The sequence below is a fragment of the Helicoverpa zea genome, chromosome 26 (assembly GCF_022581195.2).
Source record: "Helicoverpa zea isolate HzStark_Cry1AcR chromosome 26, ilHelZeax1.1, whole genome shotgun sequence".
In the NCBI taxonomy this organism is placed as follows: domain Eukaryota; kingdom Metazoa; phylum Arthropoda; class Insecta; order Lepidoptera; family Noctuidae; genus Helicoverpa; species Helicoverpa zea.
The window spans coordinates 7620545-7642701 of record NC_061477.1 but is presented as its reverse complement, the minus strand read 5'-3'; the positions used below and the strand labels follow the sequence as shown (position 1 = coordinate 7642701).

Sequence of the window (22157 nt, the reverse complement as noted above, 5' to 3'; positions counted from 1 at the left end):
GGGAGTGCCTCCGCCCAGACCAGCCAACGCGGACCCCAAATTGCTTTATATAAGAACTTGGTTACCCAATACATATATTTTTTGTTTGAATTGTATAAATCATTTTTCTAGTAACGATTGCACTAAAATTATTTTGTACAATTTATTAATACATTTTTAGCTCAATTTGGATTGTATAACATTCTCAGGACTAGATAGAAAACTATGAAATATGTAAATTTTATGTTCTTTTAAAAAGAGTGTCCATGGAGTTTTTTGCCGGTTCTTCTCCATGAGACCAACTCTTTGGAACCGTGCACCTAACTTTGACGTTTCGAAAGAGCTTTCATAAGCCTATTTGAAATAAAAAAATTGAGTTTGAGTTTATATATGTAGCTATATATAGTTTATCAGTTGTGTTAGCACCCATGACACAAGTTAATTAATAACTTACCATGGTGCTAACCGACCGTGTGTGAAAAGGGTATCCTGACATTATTTAAAACACAAATATTACACTAGGTACTATTTTATTATGAAAACACAATAGGTACATTATATCATCTTTATTTTAACAATCAAGAAATATAGCGTCGTGTGAAAGAACCAGTACATTTTGTACTTTAAGACCGAGAGCCCGTGCCTGCCAAACTCATTATTTCATAAAGGCTGAAGTTTGGATAATCGTGGCTATAGAATATTTGAAATATAAAAGATTTTACGCAAATCATTTTTTACACTATAAGAGTACATTATAAACAGCCTTTATAAAACAACGAAGTTCTGTCAGTCACGGGCTCTCGGCATATACTTAATTCCCGAAACATTGTTATTTTTGTACCAGTCTAAGGACACGCATACAACAATCGACAATTCGCTTATAATTATTTATTTATATCAATATTTCTTTATTTTCTAGCAACCTCAACACTAAGTGCGACGCGAATCGCTAAAAGATACTATTTTACATATTCGCGGGAGAGTGCACGGGTTCGCTGCTGACAACATAACGCTCTCTTGATCGCATCAAGCACCGAACGTCCTTACATTCAACTGTCCCAGCTTACATAAATACAAAAAAAAACTTAAACTATAATTTCTACATCAATTCGATTGTGATAAATTAAATTATGCTTCAATTCAGTTTATATATAACGCTATATTTTGGTGTCATATACTCCTTACAATATAATAGTTTATCAAGCACGCCCTATTTGGAACTTAACAATTTATTAATAATAATAAAAGCTTAGATTTAATACAATAAAGGTTTCACCTTACCTTTTGTGAAACATAACAATTCCCTTTTGCGTTATCTTATAAATAAGTACTTGATCCGACCAAAACTAGCGCATCAAAACATCTTTAACAAAATGAGAACGCGGTGCTTTCTCTCACGCGAACGTTGCTATATTCGAAGTTGAATTATCATACTAATGCTATGTGCCTCGCTAACAATTCGAAACGTCACGGCTTAAAATGTGAATGTGGTCTAAAACCACAATACAAAATAACAGTAAAACACTGAATATTTAGTTTAAAAATTAGCTAGTAACATGCGCAGGAGTACTTAACTCTGATTGGCTGTTTTCTGTCCTACAACTATTAAACTACTTTATTTTACACCAATATAATTTGATTTATAAATTAATGAACAATGAATTAAATCTTTAAACCTTAACTATTACAGAAATGCTGAAACTAACCTGGCTATCGAGCCGTTTCAAATCGCGCTGACTTAAAATATTTCAATTGTACAACAAGTGATCTGTAACTAACACATTGACAATACTATTGATGCAGAAATGTTGCTAAATGTAATGTGTTTAACGATATTTAGCTATTTATAAATAATAATTATATTTATGTAAACAACAAATACTTCCAAGTATTATTATTTATATTTATGCTTATACTAAAATCGGTATGGTCATACCATGAAACGGGATTTCAAACCTTTAGAAGGTCAGAAAAAGAGTAACAGAATTAATTACCCTCTCAAAACATTCAAAGGGAAAATTATCAGGAGATTGAAGAAAAGAAAATTTACTTAAATTTTTAGCTTTATTAAAGGTCAAACATAATATTAAATTATCAATAACACAACCGTCATGTCTGTAAACAGGCATGTATGAAAGACCGTCAAATACATTACATTCGCTACTTACCTATGTATCAACTTCGAATATAATTCTCATATCATTGTAAAAATACATCGTATTGTACAACAATACAGTTCAGTACATTAATTAGAATATGTACCGCGAGGTACTGCAGTCAATTTATACGCAAGGGTTTGTAGACAGACCAACAAATGTTACAATGAAAATTTGTGAAACGATTTTGTATGGAACTAGGCATTTAAAACTGTGGTTAGATAAATTCGATATTGAAAAAGATTGAAAGATAAATTAAGCATCATAATAATCATTTAATTTCAATTCAAAAATTCATTCATAACAATAAATTCAAAAATTTAAAGTGGGGTTTGAATCTTTGTTCCTCAATTACGCTTTAACGGCTGATCGAATTGTGATGAAACTTGATAGTAATTTAATAAGTAAATTAGGTTATAGATCAGTAAAACAAAGGCCACTTTTTATACAGGCGCGAAAAGTATTTCAATCGGAACGCGGGAAAAAATCCGGGAGTAGAAGCTAATATTTCATTATGTTAATTAAAAAAAATACATTTTGTAGAACAAATTGAGCAACAAACTAGAATATCGACCTACCCACAGTTCCAAACACGAGACAGCTACACTAAAAAGCGTTAGAACTTCAAAAAACTTTGCAATGACACCTCAATAGAGGAAAGGCACGAACAATGAAGGCTAATATCAAAATCTAATTAATTTTAGACTAAAAAAATGCTTTCAGGCGGTTCATTTAGAATAATCGTCCACTATCAAACTATCAACTAACGAATTGTTACAGAGAATTTACATAAATAAAATCGATGCTAGTTAACTGTGATTTGGCTTAAAAAAATAATGTTTTAAGATGTTTAAGTGAAAAGCACTTATTCAAAGATATGTTTTATTAATTATTATATTTTACAAGCCTGACAGAAACCCCTACGTGTAAAGAAACCGCGTACTGAATAATTTACCATCACGCTGTCGTTGTGAGAGTGTTTGTGGGTATAACGTCTACGGTTTTAGGGTCGACCGTTTCTGGGGTCCCGTTAACTTCGGCGACGGGGTCACTCATTTCGACGTCCGTTTTCTCGTGGTCTTGAGACTTGGTTTCGCTGTCCGTGGTCTCTTGGCTGGAAGTGTCTGTAGTCTCGATTTTGGAGTCCGTCTGTGTGTTGTCTGGTTCCGTCTGGTCGGTGTCTGTTTGTTCGTCTGCTGATTTTGTTTCTGTCTCGTCTTTCTGTTCTTGTTTGTTGTCTGTGGGAGAAATAACTATGTTTTATTATGGTCTACTTGATATAGGCAGTAATTTGAGCTGGTGATTATGCGAAAGAATATAACTGAATTGATTGAGAAAAAAAAATGTATGCGACTGCAAAACAAGAAAAAATTTGAAGGGTAACTTAAAACTATAATGAAATAAAGAAAAATTATCTGCATCACAGTTAAAAGTGTTTTCTAGATCCCGAAATGGGTGGATGTTTGTATTGACATAACATTTTTTACATTATTATTTAAGATTCTGCTTTGGTATAGGTTTGCTTTAATTATTCATCAAAACTCACCAGTTTCATCAACTTCCATAGGCGTCTCCTTCTTTTCATCACCATTCACCTTCTGAAAGTTTATTCACAACATTATTACCACATTCCTACATTATATTTAATAACATATTATTCCTCAGAAATTACCTCATAAACTACACAATACTAAAAACCTACATTTACAATAAATACTAACTACACATAAATTAGGACAACACAACGAAATAAAACTCATATTAACTAATTTACCAACACCTGTTTGGTTCCCTTCAAATAACTTTGCCGTTCCGAAGTTAGGTTACTATACTCTATCCACGGAAGCAAGAGCTAAAAGGTAAACAAAGAATGACACTTTTTCAAGATGGCGGTATAACCCGACCGATGACAAAACGTCACATTTTTGTGTAAAATGTTCGCAGTATCTGTGATTTTGTCATCAGTCGGGTTATACCGCCATCTTGAAAAAGTGTCATTCTTTGTTTACCTTTTAGCTCTTGCTTCCGTGGATAGAGTATAGTGAATTCACGATATTTATACTTTAATTATCGGCACAAATCTTGAGCTCTGACCTTCACCTGCGCAGAAGTAATTTATTGGGTCTCTTTTGTGGTATGAAGTGAGGCGCGGGGGCGGGCTAAAGCGGTGATTGGCCCGCAGCGCATCGCGTCATAGCCGTCACTCGGGATTGGTTCTTTGCTAATAAATCACTTCTGCGCAGATGTAGGTCAGAGCTCAAGATTCGTGCCGATAACTATAAAATGATCGGAAACACTTTTATTCGTTTGTAATACTCCGAAACTACGGAAAATACAAGACTGCGTGAGCAATCAACAGGATGAGGAAGGCGTTAAATGGCTAACTTCAGAGTGGCAAACTTATTTGACGAGAACTGTTGTGACGCGACTGAAGAAAGTTTAACTGCGCTAAGCGTGAAATTGTCTTCTGTGCAGTTATTCAGCTAACTTCAGTTTCGTCAAGAGATTCTATTTTAACCAACACCTTACAGCTACTTATAATACTTTTTACCTAATCATTAATACCTTGTATAAAACATACTTGATGCATTTGTAAAAATATACTTTATAAACGTAATTGACTAAAATTGGATTAAAATATGTATGTATTTCACTGTTAATAATGGTAACTCTATCTGTACAAATATTAAAAAGCTGATCAGTTTCTTTGAACGAGTAAATCTCAGAAATTATTGGACCGATTTAAAAAATATGCTACTTTAAATAATAATTCAATCAATAAATTAATTATTATTGCTGATTTTTAACCACATTGTATTTTTAAACCGATCAAATCATATCAAGAATATTTACCTATAGTTAACTACCTATACATAGAGAATAATAAAGTATATTTTTACAAAACGTACAAACCGACAGTAATACATATATATCGGGTGTGTCGTACCTAATCACATTAAATCCTATCACATATACTTTATGATATTCCATGGTGGATTGTAAAAAAATTAACCTAATCCATTCAGTGGTTTAGCCACAGGACTCATTTTTCGTTTTCATTATTTACAACATCATGTGTAAAGCAGAGATAAAGTTAGGCGTATCGAATGTTTTGGTCACTTGACAGTTGTCAGTTTTCAAGGGAGAATTTCAGTTGTTTGTAAATTTACTTCATTTTAATTCTATTTACTTTGTTTGAAACAATATTTATATTTACGTATTTTAATTGTGCTTATCGACATAAATGAACCAGTATATTTACGTATTTAATTTAATGTGATTAGGTACGACACACTCTGTATATAAATAATACTATGTAGCAACTATATTAAGAACCTAATTCCGCCGTGCCTTTTTTCTTGTAGTTTTGTTGCTGGACGAGGAAACTGACGCGGGGACACGCTTTTTCTTTTTAGCCTAATTTTAACAACAAGGATAAACAAAAATAAAAAAAGGTGAAGAAAAAGCAACTTATCGGACTATGGTTATTTACAATGAGATTTAGTAGAAAAATTAACACATACAGATAGAAGCAAAAAAGAATAAAAATTGCAAGCATAATTTTATGTATGAGAAGTTACTTATCATAAGATTTAGAAACGTTTGTCGCAATCAATCCAAATCCAAAAAATTAAGATCTTCATTTTATTTCACATTTGTTTTATACAAGCTGTTGATTTGCATCCGTGCCATATCCAAGGACGTAATTATGTTAATGATTCTCAACCCAAATCAACAAAAAAATTGGTAACAATTTTTTTTTTCGGAATTCCGTAGCCGTATTTAAACTTGGCGCGTGTGTTACTGCCCTTAAAACCGTGCTGCGCCCTCACACAAACACAAAGCATACGCAATGATTATTCACAAATTTCATTTATAAAATTGGATTACTTCTGAAATACTACGACAATACAATGACAAAAAAAGCAGTGCATAGTAGCTATTTCCCGTGTACTGTAATTCCAATCGATTATTTACGTATTTTATGCCCTCCTCCTAAAGTATGGCACAAATGCAAATCAACACCTTGTATACTTTGACTTTGTATTATAAATACTTTGACTTTAATTTAAATGACTTTTGGATCCACACATATTTTTTTTGTAAATTTTATTATTTATGTATTTACCTGTGGTTTAGCATCATTAACTTCAGCAGGCTGTGCACTGGACGTCGAGGATATTTCCTCTTCCTGTTCGGTGCGAGCTCGCTTGGCTGGCGTTTCCGGTTCCTCCTCATCTTGAGACACAGGTTCCGGTTTCTGTTCTGAAGTCTCGCTCTCTGGGGGCGGGGAGTCTTCCTTTTGGGATGCTGGGTCCTCCTAAAAAGATAAGTAGATATTTTTATTAGTAAAAGAAAATAGATAAAGGTTATTTGAAGATCAATCTTGATAGTTTCTCCGTGTTTGCGAAGGCACTGTAAATCGGTGGGTATTAGCTGTCATTGGAACATTTTTGGCAGTTGTTACGAGTAATAGCAGCTGTGAGGGAGTGTCAGACTTTTACTGACTTGAAATCTACTTGTTTCCTCGTAGGCCTTTTATGTACCAGGGCCGCGGTAACTCGCACGAACAATTCCGCAACCCCGGTAGTTTGTTCTAAGGCTGCTGTGACATGTATTGCTGGGGAGTTTGTTCCACCAATTTTTCTTCCCAGCAAAAACACATAGGAAGTGGTGAAGGGCGGGCGTTTTAGAGGTTGTCTTTTGAAAATTTGTTCTTCAAAAAGTGTTGATTTTCAGTCTACGTTGAATAAGTGAATTTTTATGTTTATCTTCGTAGGCCTTTCATGTACCAGGCTGGCCATATTAGCTGAAGAACCGATAACCGTTGGGGTAAACGAGTTCTAGAGTGGAGACTACGACTCGGCAAACGTAGTGTAGGACGTCCTCAGGCACGGTGGAATGATGACTTGCGCAAGACGGCTGGCAGGAGCTGGATGCGAGAAGCCGAAAATCGATCTCAGTGGCGTGCACTCTGCGGGCTGTTCGCGCGAGTTACCGCGGCCCTGGCACATAAAAGTCCTACAACGGAACACGACGGTTTTTAGTCAGTAAGAGTCTGACATTCCCTCACCGCTGCTAACCTACAGCGGGAGGGGTCATTTGATGATTTTTGACGCCATCAAAAAAATACAGTGGCGTGCACTCGGAGAGGCCTATGTCCAGCAGTGGACTGCGATAGGCTGATGATGATGTGCTTGTTGTAGTTACCACTCTGAGCACGGTGTGCTGGCCGCCGGCGGAGATGTGCACGGGGGTGCGCGCGTGCAGCGGCGGCGTGAGGGCGGGCGCGGGCTCGGCCGCGTCGGCGCTGCCGCCCGTGCCCAGCTGCCCCTCCGACCCCATGCCCCACGAGAACACCTCGCCTGGAAGACAAACACTAATTATATTATAACGGTATTTTAACCGATTATCGGCTATAGCGGCTGTTCTCATATCAGAAGATCAGCCAACTGCGCAGGACATAGGCCGCGGCGCCGTGCCGTGCACGGTCCGGCGACGGCGCCACGCCGTGGACATGAGGCCGCGGCCTTAGTATACTGCAGGTAATAACTTAGCGCGATGGGACGGCAACCCGACACGACCGAAGAGAGATCACAAACAAAACGGACACCACAAAAAAATTTCAGTCTGACCAAATCGTACATAGCAATCGGGCTATGCGACCACTAGACCAACAAGGCAGTAATAAAAAGTTATTTATATAAACCTCAATAAACTTGTTAAATTACCTTATTACAATGTTCTATTGTAATTATTGAAATCAAATAAATAAATACTAAAATAAAAAAAAATACATTTATAACCACAATATTATAACTTCTGTTTAATATCGTGTTATGTTTTTTCTTTATTCAAATCAAACAAACCCTTCTCTCAACTTTATATACTGTTACAGCCTTTTTATCGTCCCACTGCTGAATTGCGGCCTCCTCTCACACGGAGAAGGATTGAGCATTAATCACCACGCTTGCTCAATGCAGGTTGGTGATTTCAGACTATATAGCCCAGGTTTCCTTAAGATGTTTTCCTTCACCTTTTTATTAGCCATTGGTGTCCAAGATGTACTTAGAAAGTAGAACTTTATATTATACAACTAAGTATTATGTGACAATATTCTCACCGGTATCAGTGACAGCAAAAGAGTTGCTGGTACCGGCAGCTATACAAATGACCTTCTTGTTCTGTAGCTTGGGGATCGGCTCCAACACTTCTGCGTCACCTGCTCGGTCGCCTAGACCCAACCTGTAGAATACAAACATTGTGATTAATATTATTTCATTACATTATAATAAGGTGTGATGACAGTATTAAATATAAGGTAAAAAACGTCAAATATTCTCCTGAAATTGTGAAATACAACACAAATAATTTTCAAATAATAAGACAAGGGGTTTAATGGAAATACAAGTGTTGGGTTGGCCGGGCAACTGGGCTGAGGAGGTCAGATAGACAGTTGTTCAATGTTAAACACTGGTACTCAGCTGCATCCGGTTAGAGAGGTTAGCAGTAATTTAATGAGGATGTAGGGGGGAAAATGGAGGACGATAAGTCAATACACGATAGACATACAAACAATGGGTGAAGGCAAACAGACAATAGGCACATCCATATCTGCGGGATTGTTCGCGCTAGTTACCGCGGCCCTGGTACACTGGTACACTGTGGGCTCCAGAAGGAACATAGTAGGTTTCAGTCAGTAAATCTGACATAAGCCAGCGGTTTTGCGTTGGTAGACAAGTTTTTTCAGGCAGTTTCCGTACTTGTATGATCAAATAAGGTTCTCCTATTATGATATTCGTCAGTCATACAGCTGTCCGGCAGTGTCCAGCGCGAGCGAGTGATGCTGTCGGCGTCAGTCATACCTGCCGTACTCGCAGCGTCCGATAGCATACAGCTGTCCGGCAGTGTCCAGCGCGAGCGAGTGATGCTGTCGGCGTCAGTCATACCTGCCGTACTCGCAGCGTCCGATAGCATACAGCTGTCCGGCAGTGTCCAGCGCTAGGGAGTGATGCTGTCCGGCGGCCACACTGCGCCACTCGGTGTTGAGGCGGGTGAACGCATCGCACTCTGTGGGGGTGAATATCGCTGTCTTGCGTTTCTCGCCTGTTATACCTAAAAAAAAATTAAATAATGTTGAATTTTTGCAAAAAAATGTACTTTTGAAAGTCAATATCTCCACAGACAATCTTCTAAATGTTCATCTAGCACCGATTCTTAAGTAGTTTCTTGGAAATAAATATGATTACTAGCAACTTTTGGACAAGTCATTTTTACTTACACATTTTTTTTTGTGGAAAATGCAAGTCATAAAATAACAGTCAAACAAACATACCAAGTTGTCCATAGTTATTGAGTCCCCAGGCAAACATCTTGTCATTGGTATCCAGTACGAAGGTAGCGTGGTAGCCCGCCCAGATGCGGGAACCGCCCGCCTTTAGAGTCACTTTAGATGGAACTAGCAGGGCACCTGTGAACATAAATTAGTGTTAAAAAACATAGTCTTTACGTTTTGCAATTAAATGTACCGTACAAATGGAAATCTTCCTTTTTGAAGGTGGTTGAAAACAATATAAATGTATAACTACTATGATTTTCTTAAGCCTACAAAAGCCCACTGTGAAGGACCAAAACACAAGGGCAGGCGAATAAATTATATATTAATTGAAAAGGCGACATTGAAAAGTGCTGAAGAAATAGCATCATTAGAAAATATTTTATATTATTGCAATATTTATTTCCACAACTATACATGAATATCAGACGGGAGATAAAAGTCTTCAATAATCAGTTTACAAAATTGAGTAAACGAGACCATTTTATGACTAGCTTTTGCCCGCGACTTCGTTCGCGTGGAATAGTGACTTCCGGCAGATTTTTGGTTATATCCACATAGTTCCCGCCGATAGATGCCGATTTTTGACCAATAGATGGCGCTGTATGTCCGGAATAAACTTATTCATGAATAATATTCGTTTGGATAGTATACATACTGAAGCCCTGCCTGGCGTCCCTGGAGGCTGAGCGTTGAGACAGACGCCCGAGCTGCCCCTGCTCGCCGCAACCCATCGTGTACACGCCGCCCGACGACTGTTCAAGTACAAATATTGTTATAAGTTATTGAAATATTAAAAAAAACTGCTTTTTACAGAAAAAAGGCTTAAAGAGACACTACACACAAATTTTAAGAGCCTTACAAAAGCTTAAACAATTGTTGACCGGTTGTCTAAAAAAAGTGTGGCTGCAAAACGGTTATTTGATGGTCAGTTGGTTAAATCGGCTATATGACAAATGAAAATGGTTTAGTCATGGTGCAACTGCCTCTAATTGTTATCAAACTGTGGTAATTATCACAAATAAATTGTAGAGAACTGCAAATTTTATGAAGAGGAGATAGGCCAGTCGGTTCTCGTCGCACTGGTACTCAGCTGAATCCGGTTAGACTGGAAGCCGACCCCGACATAGTTGGGAATAGGCTCGGGAGATGATGATGGAACTGCAAATCCTGTAAATATATGTTTATTAGTACATACCGACAGTATAACGAGATGGTCTCCGCCGGACGCGATGGCGACGGCAGGCTCGGCGAGGTCGAGCTTGACGGGCTCGCGGCACGACTTGCCCTCTCTGCCTCGCACCACCAGCCCCATGCTGCCGTGAGAGTCCTGGGGAATATATAGTGTTAGTAATCCTAACTAATGTTACAAATGTGAAAGTTACTGTCTGTCTTTTCTTCACCGATTTGTGTGAAATTTGGTACAGACATAGTTTGGAACTTGAGAAATAACATAGGAGGAGATTTTATTACAAAAAAATATAAAAATATAATTTAGCGCCATCTATTGGTCAAACCAAAAATCTGCCGGAAGTCACTATTCCACGCGAATGAAGTCGCGGGCAAAAGCTAGAATAGGTACTATACATACTTAATACTTCAAGGCTGGCAATACACGGATCGCTTGAAGCAGTCAGGGGTCAACCGTCCGAATCAGTAGCAACTGCTAGAGCGGTCCGTGTATGTGCGTCCATAGAACTATGCAATTCACTGTTCAGTCGACAGCTTGAAGTTGTCGCGTCTGACAGCTTCGAGCGGTCCGTGTATTGCCGGTCTTAACTTTTGCAAGTGGTTTAATCAGTTTTCTGAGTTAGCTACTTCCATGGATTTATATGGATTGAAAGTAACCTATATGTTATTCCAAGTTACATTGCTGCCAAGTTCACAAATTCTTGCCTTCATAATATTAGTTTGAAGAGTGATAGCTTTAATCTCTATGAACCTCTATGAACATTTTAAAAAAGCTCAATTGGTTCAGCCAATTGGTTCTCGTGTTTTAAAGAGACTAACGAACAGCACTAATCACCACTCTTGCTTAAAGCGGGATAATGCTTTTTGTACATTTTAACTGTCGCGAATTTACTTTCAGGTAAGGTTAAATAATAAATATTTTATCCCAGTATCCAGTGGTCGTAGTGGTCCAGCAGTGGTATTAATGTTTAATCCTTCTTTATATGAAGAGTGAGTTTATCAGAAAAATCGATCTCTGCGGCGTGCACTTGGAGAGGCCTATGTCCAGCAGTGGACTGCGATAGGCTGATGATGATGATGAGTTTATCAGAGGTCATAAATAAGTAAGCAACTCACCCTAAATGCCACCAAGACACCAATAATACGACACCAATGGCTGATAAAAAGGTGAAGGAAAACATCTTGAGGAAACCTGGACTATATAGTCTGAAATCAGCAACCCGCATTGAGCAAGCGTGGTGATTAATGCTCAATCCCTCTCCATATGAAGAGTGAGTTTATCAGTGGTCATAAATAAGTAAGCAACTCACCCTAAAGGCCCCCCAAGCGTACACATCTCCGTTATCCAGCAAGGCGGCAGAATGTGAGTCCCCGGCCGCCACGCACACGGCGGGGGCGGGCAGCGCCACAGTAGCCGGGGTGCCTTCTTCGCCCTCACCCGACGTGGGGCGGCCTAGGGCTCCCTCGTCGTTACAACCAAATGTCCATACCTAAGAACAAGATACAGATTATGCATTTATTTACATAAGTTACAAGTTTTTATTTACCTATTTACCATATAAAAACTATCCTAGTACAAACAAACAAAAAAAACGAAAACTAAAAAGCGTCATAAAATTTCATCCCCATCTCTGTCGACTAAGAGCGGATGTCTGCACCTAAGGGGAAAAAATAAAATAAAACAACATACCAGTTAAATTGACCAAAATCAAAGATCCTGACTGAATGCTATAACTATCACTGGTTATTACAATTATCGGCGGCTAAATATGAGCAGTCCCTTCGATGTCGTTATACCAGATTTTGACTGTATTTAAATAAAAATTAAAACTTAAACTAATAAAGAGCGTACAAAAATTGGTAGTCATAGCTGTCATTAGATTTTTTTTATTTTCAATTTATTTAAACAGTACTTCCACATACATATAAAAATCTGCAGCTATAATCATGTGACTGATAATATTTAAAGGTATAAATAGATGCTGTCTACTTGACCACTACTGATCATTCTTTAACTTATCATACAAACACAATGTGTCATCATCCTCCGAGCCTTTTCCCAACTATGTTGGGGTCGGCTTCCAGTCTAACCGGATTCAGCTGAGTACCAGTGCTTTACAAGAAGCGACTGCCTATCTGAACTCCTCAACCCAGTTACCCGGGCAACCCGATACCCCTTGGTTAGACTGGTGTCAGACTTACTGGCTTCTGACTACCCGTAACGACTGCCAAGGATGTTCAATGACAGCCGGGACCTATAGTTTAACGTGCCATCCGAAACACAGTCATTGGTGTCTAAGATATACTTAGAAAGTACATACAAACTTAGAAAAGTTGCATTGGTACTTGCCTGACCTGGAATCGAAACCGCGCCCTCATACTCGAGAGGTTGGTTCTTTGCCCACTAGGCCACCACAACTTCACATACAAACACAATGTGTATGTACAATATTATTTTCAACACAAGTATAGTTCACTTGCTTGTAAAAAATGTAGTTTTGTCTAAGCTGCAATAACTCTCTCCACTAGCACCGCATTTGAACAATATGAACTCTATACATATAAAAAAGGCATAATGATTGGTCATTCAGTTGTTAATTTGACTCAGAATCACCAATTAAACAACTTTGTCATCAGTTATAAAATTTCCTCTTTCCCATTGAAGAGAAACCATGCAACAACTCAAATCTAATAAGATTATAAAAGTCAGTATGCCAAGAAAAGTATAAATAAATATATTTGTATGTTATTTACCTTCCCATTGCTGTCAAGAGCGATAGTATGCATGCCCCCTGCATACACATCAACTATTTTGTCACCCAAGGCTGTGACGTATTTGAATCTGTAACAAAATGATTTATGTCACTCGGAAATATAGAAATATATGACTATGTTTCTTACAAATGATTTTCCAAATCTGCACAACCTATCATCTTACTAGAAACTCTTCAAATTATTTTGTACATACTTGTGTCATTTATTTGAATTCTTCTCATGCTTGAAATTTTTTTTTAAATATAATTTTCTATCTCCAACATAGTGTACACTGTACAACATACTCAAATTAATGAATGGCCTTCTTTTTTCAAGTCGGTTAAGGTTAATAACAGTGTACTCACTTGGTGGCCTCGATGACATCTTCCCCGAGTCCGAGCTGGCCAACATCTCCCTGCCCGCAGGCCAGCACGCGCCCCCTCCTCTTGGGCGCTGATGGAATCTCCCATTGAATTGCTGCACAGACAAATGATATGTATATTATTATATTCTTTATAGGGTCAACCAGATTTCGTGTAAACTTCACAAAAACCATCTACCAAATAGTCCGAACAGAGCCTAAAGATTTGGTTTGGATAGGTGGGCCCACTCCTGAGTTATAAAGTTACAACAAAAAGTGACTTTATTTTTTATAGATACATAGAAGATATAGAATATACACATAGATGTAGAAAAAGTGTGCTATGTATAAAAAATTTTAAAAATGTTAGGTACATATCTTTCACATTAAATAAATATATACTTCTGGGTGCCTTTGCAAATGACTAGTCAGAAAAGTGTTAAATCGCTACAATTTTAATGATGAAATCATTTTTTTTTATTTTAAATAGGAACAAAAAAGTCAGAAGTTTCAGGCACATTTTTTTATTATATAAGTAAATGTCAGTTATGTTACGTAATTAGGCATTTAAGCAATTCTGTGTTTTTAGAACTTGCGAGTTAGATAAATTGAGTACCACCAGCTAACAAAATAATTTTTAATAATCTATTGAAAGAATTGATCTCATGTTATTTAAACATTTCAATTTGTCAATGTGTCATTGATTTTCATTTGCACAATATTTTAGTCCGACGTAGGTGGTCGACACAATTTGGAACCATTTTTGGTTTGTCTAACATCATAAAGTAAGTATTTGATGTTTGACTGAATTTTTTATAGTATTTAAATAGCTAAGGCTAGATGCATCTTAAAATAGAGATGGTAATTGTGAAACTTTGTCGATGACCAGCTTATACTGATTCATCCTCCGAGCCATTTTCCCAAACTATGTTGGGGTTGGTTTCCAGTCTAACCAGATGTAGCTGAGTACCAGTGCCTTACCAGCTTATACCGATTCACCAATAACAAATTATTCAAAAAGGTTTTAGTCATTTAGCTTGTTTGAAGTTGACAAAACTGTCCATACATCTATCTTTTTAGATGTTCCTACATTGAGCGTTTACATGCTTGAATAGGTATTTTCAGAAGATTAGAATTAATGTACTACATGGTTTCAATTACCTTTATTATGTAATTTCTAGTTTTATAATTTACCTTTACTATTGTGGTGACCTACCTCTTTCGCCACTTATTGGTACTGGCCGGCTGGTTTGGCAGCTACGTTCGTAAAAATGAAGACTTGTCAAACCAGTCGGCAGTCGGTTTTTTTCTCTTTGGTAGGAAGAAAATGTATATTTTTATTGTCTCAATTTATCTTGTAAATATTATGTAAATATATCGATGTAAATACCAAACCCATTTATATTTCTTCCTGCATTTGGTGACCCCGTCTGAGCACGACAACAATGTCGATCAGCAAAGCCGACGTTGACGGTGCTGAGACTAGCAAAGTCGGCATCGACGCTGCGGAGGCATGCCGCGTGGGCGTGCGAGTTCCACCGTTTTACCCTGAGAAGCCGGCGCTTTGGTTCGCGCAGATGGACGCGCAATTCGCGCTGGCGAACATCAAAACCGACGAGACGAAATACTTCTACGTCACGGGTCACCTCGACCCGAAATACGCCGACGTCGTCGAAGACATAATCGCCAACCCGCCCGCCAGCGATAAGTATGAAAAGCTCAAGGCCGAGCTCATCAAGAGGCAGTCAGCTTCACGCGAGGAGAAGGTGAAGCAGCTTCTCATGCACGAGGAGCTCGGCGACCGGAAGCCGTCGCAGTTTTACCGGCGCCTCCTCAACCTCGCCGGTCCAGGTGTTCCCGAGGAGTTTCTGCGGACGATGTGGACGAGCCGTCTGCCAGCAGGTACGCAGACCATAGTGGCGTCGCAATCCAAGCTGGACTTGGCCGAGCTGGCCGAGTTAGCGGACCGTATCCACGTCATCACCGGTCCCGCGCAGGTGGCATCAACAGCTGCCGTCGCCACTGCACCGTCGTCGTCCACCAGCGGTCTGCACGCCGAGATCGCCGCGCTAAACCGGCAGATGCAGAAGATGGCGCTCAAGCTCGAGAGGTTATCCCGCAACAGAAGCCGTTCCCGTAGTCGCTCACGTCACCGGTCCAGCTCCAGAAGATCGCAGTGCTGGTACCACCAGCGGTTCGGTGATAACGCTAAGAAGTGTATTAAACCGTGCGACTACACAACGTCGGGAAATGCGCGGGGCAATCTGTGATGGCGGCCGATGATTGTCCGAGCGCTGGTCGCCTCTTCGTCACCGACCAAAGGTTGAAGATACAGTTTTTGGTTGACACCGGCAGCGACCTCAGTGTATACCCCCGGTCGGCGATTCCGCGACGATTAGGAAAAACAGAGTATGAACTGCGTGCAGCAAACGGCACTGTGATAAACACTTACGGTTTTGTGAGCTTAACATTAAACCTAGGGTTGCGCCGCGACTTCGCCTGGCGATTTATTGTTGCAGACGTTACAAGGGCGATAATAGGTGTGGATTTTTTGTCTTATTATAATTTGGTTGTCGATTGCAGGAACCAACGCCTCATCGACAACCATACTACGCTCTCCACCCCGGCGTCGCCTGTCCGCCGCTCTGATGATGTGTCTTCGGTGAGGGTGAGTCTCGGTGATTCCGCGTTTACACACATACTGCGGGAATATCCCGACATCACTCGACCTCGCGGCATACACGACACATCCAAACACAATACAGTACACCACATTCGTACTACGCCAGGGCCACCAGTATCTTCATCCCCACGCAGATTAGCACCGGACAAATTAAAAATTGCGAAGGCTGAGTTTGATGACATGTTGCGGTCCGGTATCTGCCGTTTATCCGAGTCACCGTGGTCGTCGCCTCTTCACCTCGTTCCTAAAAAGGGCAATAGATGGCGCCCTTGTGGCGACTACAGGATGCTGAACGCACGCACTGTCCCGGATCAATACCCTATCCGGCACATCCAGGACTTCGCGCACAGCTTGTCTGGCTGTACCATCTTCTCGCAGATTGACCTAGTTAAGGCTTATAACCAGATTCCAGTGCATCCGGATGACATCCCGAAGACTGCGATCACGACTCCGTTCGGGCTTTTCGAATTTCCGTTCATGACGTTCGGGCTTCGAAATGCCGCACAGACGTTTCAGCGCTTCGTGGATGAGATGCTCAGGGGTTTGGACTTTACATACGCATATCTTGACGATTTTTTGGTGTTCTCGAAAGACCAAAAGACGCACGAGCTGCACCTGCGTCAGCTGTTCACCAGACTGCGAGAGTATGGTATGGTCATCAACAGTGCTAAGTGCGTCTTTGGTGCGTCGGAGGTTAATTTTTTAGGGTATCACATCTCTTCCAAAGGGACGAGACCGTTGCCTGCCAAAGTTGAGGCTGTCCAGAATTTTCCTGAGCCAAAAACGGTCAGGGAGCTGCGCAGATTCCTCGGGATGCTAAATTTCTACCGCAGGTTCATCCCGAATGCCGCAGCCTGTCAAGCACCTCTCAACAGCCTGCTCTCCGACTCCGTGAAGGGTTCGCACCCTGTCAATTTCACAGCGGACCAACGTGAGGCGTTCCAGGGCTGCAAGGACAGTCTGTGTCGAGCAGCACTGTTGGCGCATCCTGACTGCACCGCCAAGATGGCGCTGGTCACGGATGCGTCTGACAAGGCTATAGGTGCAGTTCTACAGCAGCGTACCGGAGGAGCATGGGAGCCTCTGGCATTCTTTTCCAGGAAGCTGAGCGACGCGCAGGTTAAGTACTCTCCTTACGACCGTGAACTGCTCGCTATTTACGAGAGCGTGAAGTACTTCAGGCATATGCTGGAGGCTCGTGACTTCGTGATCTACACGGACCACAAACCTCTCACATTCGCCTTCACCTCTCGTAAAGAAAACTGTTCCCCACGACAGTTCCGTCACCTGGACCTGATTGCTCAGTTCACTACTGACATCAGGCACATCTCCGGGAAGGATAATGTCGTGGCGGATACCCTTTCGCGGGTTGAGGAGATTACTCAACCTGTGCCCGTCGAGAGGATCGCTGCAGCACAAGAAGATGACCAGGAGCTGCAGCAGCTGCTCGCCGGGGACAACTCACTGCGTCTGCAGTTGGTTAGCGTCCCAGGTTCACAACAGCAGCTGTACTGCGACCTCAGCAGCGGCACGCCTAGACCTTTTGTACCCAAGGAGCTGCGCAGGTCAATTTTTCTCAGCCTGCACTCCTTGAGTCACCCTGGTACTAAGGCGTCTGCCAGGCTGATTGCAGCCCGCTATGTGTGGCCTGGGGTTAGGAAGGACTGTCGTAACTGGGCTCAGAGTTGTCTGGCTTGCCAGCGCTCTAAAACCACACGGCACGTCTCTGCACCACTGCAGACCTTTAAGTTGCCCCAGGCGAGATTTGCCTTCATCCACATTGACCTCATAGGACCTTTGCCGCTGTGTCAAGGTTTCCGGTATTGTCTCACCGCCGTCGATCGCTTTACGCGATGGCCTGAGGCAATACCCCTGGCAGACATCACTGCAGAAACCGTGGCAAAGGCCTTACTGGGTGGATGGATTGCCCGATTCGGCTGCCCATCGGATATCGTTACCGATAGAGGTAGGCAGTTCGAATCGGCCCTCTTTAAGTGCCTATCCGGCATTGCTGGCTTTCAGCATCGTAGGACCACTGCCTACCATCCAGCCTGCAACGGACTGGTGGAGCGATTCCACCGTCAACTGAAGGCTGCAATCACCTGCCACGCAGGCAGCAGTTGGGTGGAATCTCTTCCACTTGTGCTGTTAGGAGTGCGCAGTGCCTTCAAGGAAGACGTACAGGCTTCCGCTGCCGAGTTAGTGTTCGGCCAGCCACTGCGCCTTCCAGGCGAGTTCTTCGACCCGCGGGTCGAGGAAACGGTCGACATGACCGATTACCTTTCTAGGCTTCGGAGTATTGTCCGGAGTTTGCAGCCAGCACCAGCAGTCAGACACAACAGCCGCTTCAAGACATTTGTCTTCAAGGAGCTGGCTACAGCCACGCACGTGTTCCTTAGGGACTGCACTGCTGGTGGTGGTCTGAAACCGGCATACTCTGGACCTCACAAGGTGCTCGAACGAGGTGACAAGGTGTTCAAACTACTGGTGAACGGTAAACAGGTCACAGTATCGATAGACCGCATCAAGCCGGCCTTCATACTGCGTGACCCTGACACCACAGCACACTCACCACACAACACTATCGCACATAACTCACCACAGTCACCACTCGACAATAACACTCATCACTACTCACCTGACGCGGATAACCGAGGCTTACCTTCGGCTGACGATGGCGTCATCAGAACGACGCGGTCAGGACGTCGCGTCCACTTCCCAGCTTATTATCGCCCTTGAAGGTCTCTGGGGGGGGGTGATGTGGTGACCTACCTCTTTCGCCACTTATTGGTACTGGCCGGCTGGTTTGGCAGCTACGTTCGTAAAAATGAAGACTTGTCAAACCAGTCGGCAGTCGGTTTTTTTCTCTTTGGTAGGAAGAAAATGTATATTTTTATTGTCTCAATTTATCTTGTAAATATTATGTAAATATATCGATGTAAATACCAAACCCATTCATATTTCTTCCTACACTATAAAAATATTATACTTCCTTTTTTGAACGAGGAAGTTGCAACTTAATTTGCTTATAAATACTTTACGTAGCAGAAAAGCATATTTAAAGTACTAAATCAACTATCATAAGTGGGCGGAATTCAGCAATATTGACAATTATCACTTCGAACTAGGAAATTATGCAGGCATAGTGAGAAATGATTTCATAAGTCTAGGCAATAGGCATTAAATTCGAGGTCATTCTTATCAAAAATGATGACTTAAATAATATAAAAAAGAGGTATGATGTAATCTATTTTTATTTTGTATGCTTAGATCATTTTTGGTGGTTTAATATGTGTCAATAGTTTTTCTATATGGTTTTGTGAGTAATAAATCTTATCTACTTTAATTTAACATTATTTATTCTTTTGGATTGTTTCTATCTAATCCGTAAAAATATTGCTTGAATAAGTAGTGGTTTTACAGGAGTAAATTTGTAAAGAAGTCTACCCACGACAACGTATATGTGACCGTAACAGGGACATGTCAAATATATACAACATGTAACTTAATTAACGCACATCCTGAAATTAGTTTGTTCAGAATCGTTTACTGAATCGATTTATACCATTTTTAATATAGGTAATTTTTTATCCCAAAAATAATTAAAAGTACGGAAATTATTGTCAAGGGAATATAAACAGATAAGTTAAATATGATGCAATATGACCTTTTCTAACACTCAAAAATGACTACTAAGACTTAGTACACAGATGTGTCACCATATTTTTTCTTTACATTTATAAGACTTAAGTATACAAATAGTTTGTTACACAAAAGCAAATAAGATATAATGTTTGAATGGAATACTTTGGTGAGATATCATCATAACATGGTAATCTTTGTTTTTTTTTTGAGAGGTCAAGGTCATATTGCTTTATAATTGTTTAGTTATTGATATTCTGTGGTGTTTGAGTTATATGTTGAAGAAATTACATAATCTTAATTATTATTGTAGGTTGAAGTATCTGTTTCATTGATATCTTTGATATAGAATGGGCGGGAAATAAATATGTTTTAGATCTATGGTTAGTCATTCTGCAATATCATAGTTACTTCGCTTATTTTGATTGGATTACCTAAATGATGTGACATCAAAGGATAATTTGATGTTCTTTAGACTGGATTGAAGTTAATTTATTGCAATGGCAAATGTATTATTTATTATGATTCCAATTTTGTAAAAACATCATGGCGTTTAAGAGCCAATCTCTATGGTACTGCTGCACTCACAAACTGCAGTACCCAATACTAATGACACACTAATGACCTTTTTCTATCAACATTAGCTAATTTTATACCAAACCAGTCATCAGCACATTCTTATTATACGTTTGTGACTGTAACTATCATATAAATTATTAGTCACAGTTATTTACAGAATACACCAATTTGTGAAAATACTTTTGTAAATACGGCGACCATCGGCCAAACCGACTAACCTCTAAAAATTCCATTCGTTCGCGACGCTTACATAACCAACGCGATATTTACGCATAAACACGCTTCCAAATGACCAAACATAGCCATCCAAGTCTCATTTCAAGTACAGTTAGGTTGTAAACACAAAAAAAGAACTTCTAAGGCAGCAGTTCGCGCCTTTCGTTTCCCGCCATTGCGTTTGACAGGTCATTGACATGGGCAAAAATGTAAAGAAAACAATTGCAGAATGCCTTTAAATGAACTCACCTCCACGTTTTTTCTTGTTTTTGGCTCCCGTTGCCGCCGTAGCGGCAGATGATTTAGATGCAGCACGTTTAACGCCTCGCGCCGCCGGCATTATGCCTGCAATATTGCAACCAACGCGTCAATAAACACAGCACAGCGCGGCAAAACACCCCGACTTGATGGCTTCGCTCCGATGACGTTTTAACTACTTTTGTAATCGCATTAGCGCCTTATTTCCACATCGGCTGCATCTGCATCAATTACAAGGCTGCGGCCTCATAGATTTATGCAAAGCGCAGATAGGTTATATTATGCATTTGTATAGGCACTGCACAGGGAACCAAACAACGCGTCCGTACCATACGGCGATGCGTGGGCCGACGCCAGAATCGTTTACTTACTGTTTTATTATTAATTTTTAAGCGGCACCACGAATTATAATTTACAGATAGCACTTTTGAATAAGAGATGACGTATTAATTTTAACACTACGAATCTCGCACATCTCCCTCCGCTTGCTTCGCTTGGCCCGAGTGACGTAATCACGTGAATCGGAATCAGTCATACAATCGAAATGTCACATTTCGAATGGTAAAATGCCATCATTAGTAATGTTCAAAACTTTTTATTAAATTGAAAAATAATTAAACTTACTACAGGTAAATATAAGAATATCTTATTATATAAAAACGATAATTTAACTTTTTCTTCCGTATTTTTAAATAATGCTTAAATATCTTATTCGATTTCTATAGTACAATCGATTGTAAAAGGCCGTGGCTCTTTCCTATGCACCATAGACTAAACTATCTAGAAAGTTTTTCAGAAATGTGTTGCCATGTATTTATTTTAAATTCACACTAAATTATCAAAAGAGATTTATTTAAAGATTTTGAGTGAGTTTTGAGCTTCGTCTGAAATAACGTCGTTCTTTCGTTGACTTATAACCATAGTTATGGATATTCAGTTCCTCTTACATGTAATACGTCTTGTCTTTATTTAAATAATTTTAAATGTTTTTTTTTTAATCTA

The 22157-nt window shown here is 40.1% G+C and overlaps 1 protein-coding gene across 4 annotated transcripts; it reads right to left on the bottom strand.

Moving 5' to 3' along the window:
* Positions 1-492: 492 nt before the first annotated feature.
* On the bottom strand, positions 493-21919 carry LOC124642942 (regulator of chromosome condensation). 4 transcript variants are annotated; one of them, XM_047181736.1, is made up of 15 exons: positions 21780-21919; positions 21147-21242; positions 13782-13893; positions 13417-13504; positions 11973-12152; positions 10670-10801; positions 10130-10226; positions 9472-9606; positions 9086-9251; positions 8260-8381; positions 7347-7501; positions 6265-6456; positions 5487-5552; positions 3682-3733; positions 493-3373 (listed from the first exon to the last, which is right to left on the bottom strand). In XM_047181736.1, the coding sequence occupies exons 2-15, from the start codon at positions 21235-21237 to the stop codon at positions 3093-3095; spliced, it is 1869 nt and encodes a 622-aa protein (XP_047037692.1). In that variant the 5' UTR covers positions 21238-21242; positions 21780-21919; the 3' UTR covers positions 493-3092. The 4 variants fall into 4 exon arrangements, 3 of the variants coding, with proteins under 3 accessions (XP_047037692.1, XP_047037691.1, XP_047037693.1); XM_047181735.1 differs by lacking the exon at positions 21780-21919 and adding an exon at positions 21527-21690; XR_006985837.1 differs by lacking the exon at positions 21780-21919 and adding an exon at positions 21527-21692 and having other exon boundaries at positions 3263-3373; positions 5472-5552.
* Between the last annotated feature and the right edge of the window lie 238 nt (positions 21920-22157).

Coding starts and splice junctions, on each gene's coding strand:
- LOC124642942 (XM_047181736.1), bottom strand. CDS start 21,237: ATGCCGGCGGCGCGAGGCGTTAAACGTGCTGCATCTAAATCATCTGCC. Junction 6,457..7,346: donor AGCACACCGTGCTCAGAGTG/GTAACTACAACA, acceptor TTATCTTTTTAG/GAGGACCCAGCATCCCAAAA. Junction 5,553..6,264: donor TTAATGATGCTAAACCACAG/GTAAATACATAA, acceptor TGTTAAAATTAG/GCTAAAAAGAAAAAGCGTGT.